Source organism: Crinia signifera, chromosome 1 (genome assembly GCF_055691185.1).
Source record: "Crinia signifera chromosome 1, ASM5569118v1, whole genome shotgun sequence".
NCBI classification, from domain to species: Eukaryota; Metazoa; Chordata; class Amphibia; order Anura; family Myobatrachidae; genus Crinia; species Crinia signifera.
The window spans coordinates 330,086,921-330,096,589 of NC_139217.1; the positions used below are offsets into that span (position 1 = coordinate 330,086,921).

At 43.8% G+C, this 9,669-nt stretch overlaps 1 protein-coding gene across 1 annotated transcript; it reads right to left on the reverse strand.

Moving 5' to 3' along the window:
• Positions 1 to 624: 624 nt before the first annotated feature.
• On the reverse strand, positions 625 to 1,629 carry LOC146079520 (olfactory receptor 6M1-like). Its single transcript, XM_083186264.1, has one exon. The coding sequence runs from the start codon at positions 1,627 to 1,629 to the stop codon at positions 625 to 627; it is 1,005 nt and encodes a 334-aa protein (XP_083042390.1).
• Between the last annotated feature and the right edge of the window lie 8,040 nt (positions 1,630 to 9,669).

The following is a 9,669-nucleotide window of genomic DNA, read 5'->3' on the forward strand; positions in this document are numbered from 1 at the left end:
CGAGGCTGCTGGCGGATCGCCAGCGGGGACGTTCTGGCGATTCGCCAGCCAGGAAGAGGCCTGCCCCATCTGTATGTATCTTCCTCAATCACAACTGAGATTTATAATCTTCACATCCAAACTACAGATGGGTCTGGTCCCATCTTGGCAGGGGATGGCGCTGGCGTCGCCAGCCGCTATCCCCCGCCAGCGCCATGGCGATGGTGAGAAGGGGACGCACGCGCACGAGAGGCGCGCGCGTCCCCTTCCGACGGCGCTTCCATCCGTTCCCCCGGGTCCCCGCCGGCTTGCTGGCGGTAACCCGGGGTCCCCGCCGCCTGCCCCCATCCCCCCTAACCCCCCCTAACCCTGTCCGTCTCCCTGAGGCGGAGACGGACAGGGTTTCCGTCGCGCCGGCGACGGAGACTGAGACGCGCGTGCGCGTGAGACGCACGCGCGTCTCAGTGTATTCGCTGGCGCGGCTGCTGGCGGGTCGCCAGCGCGGACGTTCTGGCAACCCGCCAGCCAGGATGGGACCTGACCCATCTGTATGTACTTGACAATGGGTATATTTTAGGTTATACATGAGGAACTTAATATTGTAATGGTGGAGGTACTAGAAATCTGGTTAGCTCCTTTATTAATTTAGGTAAACAAGCTTTTGTAGGAAACAACTTTTAAGACCAAATCTCGGAAGACTTGTTGGACTTGCTTATTTCGCAGGCTGTATATAAATGGATTCAGTACCGGGGTCATTATGCTGTTAAGAATTGCGACAGCTTTATTATAGTCAAGTGAAGAACTTTCAACTGGTTGTACATAAATAAAAATAGAACTGCCATAGACTATAGAGACCACAGTGAAGTGAGACGTGCAAGTGGAGAAAGCTTTGATTTTTCCACTGGTGGATGGTATCATTAGTATAGCGATGAGAATGTTGCAATAGGAAATTAAGGTGAGGAAGAATGAGCCCAAAATGACAGCTGAGGCAAAAATGGAAAAAAACATATCAATCTGCCTTATACCAGAGCAACTGTTCATCAATAAAGCTGAACTGTCACAGAAAAAATGATTGATTTCATATGGACCACAGAAAGATAAATCAAGGGTTAACTTTATGGGAAATATGAAAGTTATAAATCCAAAAATCCAAGATAATAGTACCAACCATAGACAGACCCTGTTGGTGAAGATTAAATGGTACCTCAGTGGAAGACAGATTGCCACATACCGATCCAATGACATAACAATCAAATTATACATTTCTATAGTTCCAAGTGACAAATAGAAATACAGTTGAAAAATACATTGAGTTAAAGAGATTGTCATTTGGTGGTAAACCAGCATTGTGAGCAGTTTGGGGACTGTACATGATATAAGCCAAATATCCAGGAAAGCCAGGCTGCTGAGGAAGAAATACATGGGGATATGGAGACGTTTGTCCAGCCAGGTGGCTGTTATTATAAACAAGTTTCCAGATAAACATACAATATAAAGTACAATGAATAGTAAACTTGAATGTGGCCAAAGACCATGTGTAAATCCAACAAATCTAAATATAGTTTGGTTGATATGAGACATTTCTGCAGATATACTGTATGTGGTGCTTAAGGGAACATATTGAGGATTACTGATTACAAACATAGACATTATCAGTGAAATGAACGTGTATATAACACACACTGTACATAATGGTACTGACTTCCAAAAGGCAGTATAGAAAATTGGGAAAGCAAACAATTTGATAACACTATAACAAATTCAGTGCATAGATTATGTGCCCAAATTCCCTGAGATGGGAGAAATCATTAATAACGTTCCTACAGTTAAATAGAAATATACAAACCCATTATTTATTGACATTAGCAATAATTTAGAGGAATCACAAAATAAAACAATAAACAAACTTGTAAAATAATGAAATGTGGGCCTGTATTTGTTCCTACACTATTGCTTAACTCAACAATAATGCATTTTCAATCATTTCCACCTTATAGCTCATTATTCACCAATATCTGCAAAAATCTAGCTGGCTAAATTAAGCAACAGAGCAGTAGAATAAACACATGGCAGTAATTTATATTTAAGAGTATGTTGTAAATTAGTAATATATTAAAGCAATAAACTATAAAAATGATTGTCTGTGCAAAAAAGACCAGCACCAATGGCGTAAAAAAAAAAAGCCCATAATGAAAAGAAAAGTGGTACAAGATGGAATTGACTTTGGTCCCCCCCACCCACCTTTTATATTGTATATTAAAAAGGAAATGCACAGTTTAAGAAGCCAAGCACTTCAGCAACAGGAACTGCCCCTTTTGTGGCTGAAGTGCTTGGATTGGTTGGGACCTTACCAAAAAACTATTTTTTAGGAGGACTTCTTCCGATCATTAATGACGTTTTTTTATTAAATAACATAAACATCAATATGAATAAAATGTAATTAATATTTAAGCTTTTGATAAGTATGGGATATTTGGTATGCGGATAGTCTGTCTTAGATGTTGACTCAGGCACTTGTGTCAGGGAAAGTTCCACTAACTCCCATTTTCTGACCCTTGCTTACCTCCAGCATATGAAGAAGATTCTAAAACACGTGAGATACAAAACTGCACATTTCTTTTTACATCACCCACAAAGACCAGGGTGTCTCACCTTCACAGATAAGAATTTTGATATGTATTTGAGTTATTAATAATCCCAGCATACCATACAGTTTGAATGTTATAGAAATAGTGAGTCCCGCTTCTCCTGCATAACGCGGAGAAGCGGGCACCTGTAGCGGCCAAAAGTATTAATCCCCCCATCGCCAATAAGGAGAGCCATTATGCCCAGCGTTAACGGCTCTCCTTGTCGGCGTCCCAGCGCATGCGCAAATCTACTTCCCCACCCGGCTGGCTGTAATGGGCAAACACAAGATCTCACTATTACTGCAAGATCTCCAGTGCAGCCTAGAGGTAGCAGCAGGGCTAGCGTTGTCCCCGCAGTGGGGATAGGACAACGCTAGCCCAGAGCTGGTGTTGCGGCCAGGGCGATTTAATGCCTAGGCAGCTCTTAATACTTCGCCATGGCCGCTAAATACTGGGGGGATTAGAGGGGGCAGTCCCGCCAAGCGTTACTCGGTGAGCTGTCCCTAGCGCATGTTAGGTGCGCTGTTCATACATTAGGAAAAACTTAATCCCCCCTGTTAACTAGCTTTAAGTGCAGAAATGCACTTAGCGCTGGTTAATACATGTAAAATCTGATAGCAGCAGTAAGCTGCTATCAGCACTCAATCAGAAGCTACAGTACATGTAGAACTTTCTTTGCGGCAAATATTTTATAGTAATTCATAATACCACCACCACTGTAAACATTAGTGGAGTATTAAATTATTCCCCATCTACAAAGTTTAATCGTGATGTCCACTATTCCTGAGGCTTATAATGTTTTCCAACATAAATCATATTCTGATTGTTCTCCTGGATCCTGTATGCTTCTGCAAGCAGCAACATGTTTGTTGTGCAACACATTCCACGTGTCTGATATATATGATATATTTTATGATTCAGTTACATAGGGCCTTATTCTAGTTCACTCTTTCTGACAAAATCCTTCTTAGATGGACAAAACCATGTGCAGTGCAGGGGGGCAGATGTAACCTGTTCAGAGAGAATTAGATTTGGGTGAGTTATTTTGTTTCTGTGCAGGGTAAATACTGGCTGCTTTATTTTTACACTGCAATATAGATCTCACTTTGTAGTAAAACCCCACCCATATCTATTTCTCTCTGCACAAGTAACATCTGCCCCACCTGCAGTGCACATGGTTCTGTCCATCTAAGAAGGATTCTGTCAGAAAGAGTGAGTAGTTTAGGTTGAAAAAAGCTTAAGTCCATCAAATTCAAGCTTTGATTACCGGTTATATCTCTGGATGTTTTTATCTAATAAATGATTGTCTAGCCTTAATTTAATTGACATTATTGTATCTGCCAACACCACCACACATGGAAGAGAGTTCTGTAATCACTGCCGCCCTTGTCATAGGCAGCCTTGATCGCAGACCTATGACCGGCTAATCTCTCTCGTAATGTTCGCTCCGTCTTCCCCACATAACTGAGCGAACATGGGCAAGTCAACATGTACACTATGAACTTTGTTGTACATGACACCCTGTGTTGGATCTCAAATCTCTTGCCTGATCTAGGATGTACAAATGTTGGCCCAGTCGACATTGAGCGACACGCAGTGCAATCAAGGCACCTATAGCACCCTTTGCGAGGTCACTAGTTTGCTGGAGCAGCGAGGTGACATCCGTTTTCATAACCAGATCCCTGATATTTTTACCTCTAGAGTAACAGCTCATCAAGCTTGTTCCCTCTAGACCAAAACTGGTATCGGATGTTATCATGGGCCATAAACCCTTGCTTCTTGAATTAATTACAGAGCTAGCTGTATTAACATGGTTGACCCAAGGGAACTTATTATTGCTTTTGTCTTTCTTGCTGTATTGAAGCAGGCATCCTCTGTCCTGCTGCATAACCTTCCCTTTAGCTTTTAACAACAATTGCTACAAATTTATCTAGCATTGTGTCGATTGCTTTCTCTGCCAATTCATCGCTGCTACAAATCCTCCTTGCTCTAACAAATTGCGAGTAAGGTAATCCAAATTTTAGATTATTAGCATGGAAGCTACTTGCATGTAAAATAGAATTACGATAAGTTTGCTTATTGAATACATTTGTGGAGACCTTACCACCACACACAGTCACCTGTACATCCAGAAAGTTGATGACACTTGTGTCGACAGTATATGTCAATTCTACGGGGCTATCACTAGAATTCTGACTTGATATGATTCCATCAAAATCTTTCTGTTCACCATGCCAGATTAGGAATAAATCATCGATGCATCTGGCATAAAACAAAATTCTACCAGACACATTGATGTTTGAAAAGAAAAGATCCCTTTCAACTTGCAGCATAAATGTATTCGCGTACGATTGGGAGAAATTCGACCCCATCGCACAACCTGACATCTGTATGAAAAACTTTCCATTATAAAGAAAATAATCATGAGTTAAGACTGTCTCCAGTAAACTCAGAAAAAACTCAATGTCTGGTCCCTCAGACAGGCAATTATCTTGAATCAATCTTCTCACAGTCAACAGCCCCTGATCATTAGGAATAATAGTATAGAGACTGGTGACATCCAAGCTGCACAACAAGCAACGAGCCGGAATGTCCCCAATCTCTAAAAGTCTCTTCAAAAATGCTGTGGTATCTAACAAAAAGCCCTCAGTTGCTTTGATGCATGGTTGCAAAATGACATCTATATAAGTGGACACGTTTTGGTACAAGGAGCCGCGTGCCGCAATTATCGGTCTGCCAGGCGGTGGATCAAGACCATTGTGTATTTTGGGCAGTGTATAAATTAGCGGCACCACCGGTGCTCGTGGACACAAAGCTTTAGCCAGGTCACTACCAATAATTCCACCGGCTTCCTGTAACATACCCTCAAGTTCAACTTTAAATTTGTCCGTGGGATCATTACCCAAGGCACGGTATACACTAGTATCAGACAATTGCCTTTCAATTTCTTTTTTGTAGTCAGACAAATCTTGTAAAACAATCGCCCCGCCCTTGTCGGCAGGACGTATGGTCACCTCATTGTATGAACCCAAATCTCTAAATGCCATTGATTCTTCCTTAGTTAAATTACTAAACTGTCCTTTTTGACAATCTCAGGGATATCTTGTGAAATCAAACAATTAAACTTTTTAATTGTGGCATTAGTAGATAAGGGTTCAAACACTGACCTCGGTTGCAACTGTTTCAATTGTACCGTCATATCAGACACCTTTTCAACATTATCAATACCAACATGTTTATTGAAATATTCTTTTAGTTTTAACTGTCTAGACAACTTATATTTTTAAATTTCCCATTAATTGAATCAAATCTCACTGTGGGAACAAAAGAAAGGCCATTATTCAGGACACTTAGTTCATGCTCAGTCAAAACATGCCTAGACAGATTATAAACTAGGTTCTCGGGGGGGGTCGTCCCCTGCCTCTTGCTCTGCCTTTGGTGTTGGCTCCCATGGTGCGTCCTATGGCGCCGGTTTCTGTGTGGGTTCGCACTCCTTAACTCCTTCCCGACATTTGACGTACATTTACGTCATGGTCGGGAAGTACTTCCCGACACATGGCGTAAATGTACGTCATGGCTTTAAACTGTCACCGCGTCTATAGACGCGGTGACAGTTTAAACATGTCTGCTGTCCCTGACAGCAGACATGTCCCTGCATGCCCAGGGGGGGCTGCGATGCCGCCCCCCCCGTCGGCGATCGCTGTGATTGGCTGTTCAGTGTGAACAGCCAATTACAGCGTTTTCTGTGTCACCGGCGAATAACGTTTGCCGGTGACACAGGGATCGGAGGTGATTGGTGCTGTAAAGTACAGCACCAATCACCACGGGGTGTAAGGGTGACACTGGTGTCACCCCACCTCACCCCGCCCGCCCCCAAAGGCCGTGATTGGTTCGTCGGACCGACGAACCAATCACAGCCATGGAGGGGGATTTAAACTAACGGTGACTGCACTGCAGACGCCATTCCGGTCTGGAATTGCGTGCAGTGCGGTCACCGTACCTAGCTGCCGTGATATACTGACCTGATCCTTGCAGAATACTTACCTGATCACTGCTTGTACCGTGCTGGATGCTTCCTGGATCCTGTTACTACTGTACTTGTGACTTCCTGTGTTGTGCTGCTGCAGTGTAATAGCGTTAGATAGAGAGAGATAGAGAGAGATAGAGAGATAGAGAGAGATAGTGTCAGAGAGTGCTATATTTTGTGCTGCTGCAGTGTGATAGTTATAGATAGAGAGATAGAGAGAGATAGAGAGAGAGAGATAGAGAGAGATAGAGAGATAGTGACAGATTGTGCTATATATTTTTTATATAACTGACTGCTGCCCCCCCTTTTGTGCTGATCAGTATAAATTAACTGATCAGCAACTTTTTGGGGGCGCAGGTTTTTTTTTTAATATATATACCTGTCAGTGCTGCTGCTGCAGTGTCATAGAGTGATAGATAGTGAGAGATAGAGAGATAGAGAGAGATAGTGACAGAGAGTGATAGAGAGTGCTATATTTTGTGTCTGCTGCCCCCCTTTTGTGCACCCCCAGCATTTTTTTGGGGGTGCAGGGGTTATTTTTTATATATATAACTGTCAGTGCTGCTGCTGCATTGTCATAGGGGCCCTTATTCTGATCGGTGCGGAAATTCCCGCATGCGGACGGACCGCCGATGTTGATCGTCTGCGCATGTGCAGAGGTCACTCTGCGCATGTGCAGGCGATTTCGCCGCACGGATTCTTTATACGCCGCACAGGGGGCGTAGAGGGGCGTGAGGGGCTACTTAGCCTCATTACCCTATGCATACGCCCCGCGTTTCATGGGCGTTCCCATGCAAACGCGGGGCGTATGCATGGTAATGAGGCCGTGACGCGTGGGTACGGGGCGGGCATCTGACATCGCCGGATGTCAGCTGCCCGCCCCCATACATGATTTCACACGGACAAGTGTCCGTGTGGTCTTGTGTTGCGGGACCTGGTGGAGCGTGCGGCCCTGCATTCGATGTTCGGCGACCATCGAATGCAGGGGCTGCTCCCAAGACGGAGGAGGCGTATCCCCGTCCAATTTCATGCGGATCGCCACATATCCGCATACGGACGGCAGGTGGCGATCCGTATGGAAGGCGGGGATTCGCCTGCACGGTTGCGGCCGCATATTCTGATCGGGCCGCACCGATCAGAATAAGGGCCCGAGTGATAGATAGTGAGAGATAGAGAGATAGAGAGAGATAGAGAGAGATAGTGACAGAGAGTGATAGAGAGTGCTATATTTTGTGTCTGCTGCCCCCGTCTTTTGTGCTGATCACTATATCTGAGGTGATCAGCAACTTTTTGGGGGTGCAGAGGTTTTTTTTTTTTATATATATACCTGTCAGTTGCTGCCAGTTGCACTGTCAGTTGCACCAAAGGTTGTGCACCTGCTGCCCCTCACTGGTAATCAGTGTCGCATCAGTGATCACCTTTTTTTTTTTTTGAGGGTGCTGTGGGGTCTTTTTTTAATTTTTTTTTTTACACACACTGTGATTTTGTGGGTGTCCTGTGGCCACTGTGCGCTGATCAGTGATGTACATCACTGATCAGCTTTTTCGGCACAGGGTTGATCTATTTTTTTTTTTTTTTTGATCAAATTCCTGTTGCCTTTGAGCGCTGTTCAGTGACGGACGTTACTGACCAACATCTGTGCTCAATTTTTGGCGCAGGACCTTTTTTTTTTTTTTTTTTAACCCCTTCAATTTTTTTTTTTTTTAACCCCATAAATTTTTTTTTTTTTTTATTGGGATCAAATTCCTGTATAAAGTATTTTTTTTTTTTCTGCACTACATACACACTACACACTACATACCCCCCTGGTTGAAATAAAGTTTGTACCCCCCCTACACTATACACGTGTTGAAACATTTCACTACCAGAAACACAAAAATAAAAATGGCATCCCAAATGTCATCCCAAATGTCATCCCATTCATCCAGAAGAATGTATTCAGCGGAGGAGGCATATGCCATGCTTGCCTCTGACTCTGACACAGCCAGTGAGGCAAGCGGGGAATTTGAAGGATTCATCTTAAGCTCCTCTTCCTCCTCTAGTGATGAGGGACCCCCTCAAAGACGCCCCCGTAGAGCAGCTGAGACCCCCCCCCCAATAATTGATCTCGTATGGACCCCACCACCAGACAATTTTGAGCCCCAGGTTCCTGAGTTTTTGGCCATGCCAGGAATCCAATTTGATTCCACAGGTCTCAGAGAAATTGACTTTTTCAAATTATTTTTCTCTGATGATTTTATAAATTTAATGGTGGACCAAACTAATTTATATGCCCAGCAGTTTATTGCTCAAAACCCCACGTCATCATTTGCTAGGTGGACCCCTGTAGATGCAGTAGAGATGATGACGTTTTGGGGTCTGGTGTTTCATATGGGCATAGTAAAAAAGCCAGAAATTAGGCAATATTGGAGTACAGATGTTCTGTACAGCACCCCATTTTACCGTATGGCCATGACTCGGGCTCGTTTTGAGATGATCCTTAAATTTTTGCATTACAACGATAATGCACAGTGCCCACCCAGAGATGATCCCACCTTTGACCGGCTATTCAAAGTCAGGCCGGTCATTGATCATTTCAGTGCCAAATTTGCAGAGATGTACATCCCTGAAAAATTTATTTGTATTGACGAGTCCCTTATACATTTTAAAGGAAGGGTTAAATTCCGCCAGTACCTTCCCAGTAAGAGGGCAAGGTATGGCATAAAAATGTATAAGCTGTGTGAAAGCACCTCAGGGTACACCCACATGTTTAGGGTATATGAAGGGAAGGATTCAAGAATTGAACCGCCAGAATGCCCCCCCTCCCTCGTAGGTGTTAGTGGAAAAATTGTCTGGGATTTAGTGCACCCCTTCCTGGATAAAGGTTATCACCTCTATGTGGATAACTTTTACACTAGCATCCCCCTGTTTAAGGCCCTTGGTTCAAGAGGTACAGCAGCTTGCGGTACTGTGCGCAAGAACCAAAGAGGCCTCCCAAAAACGCACATTGCCCAAGTAATGAGAAGGGGTGAAAGCAGGGGAATATGCACCGAAAAT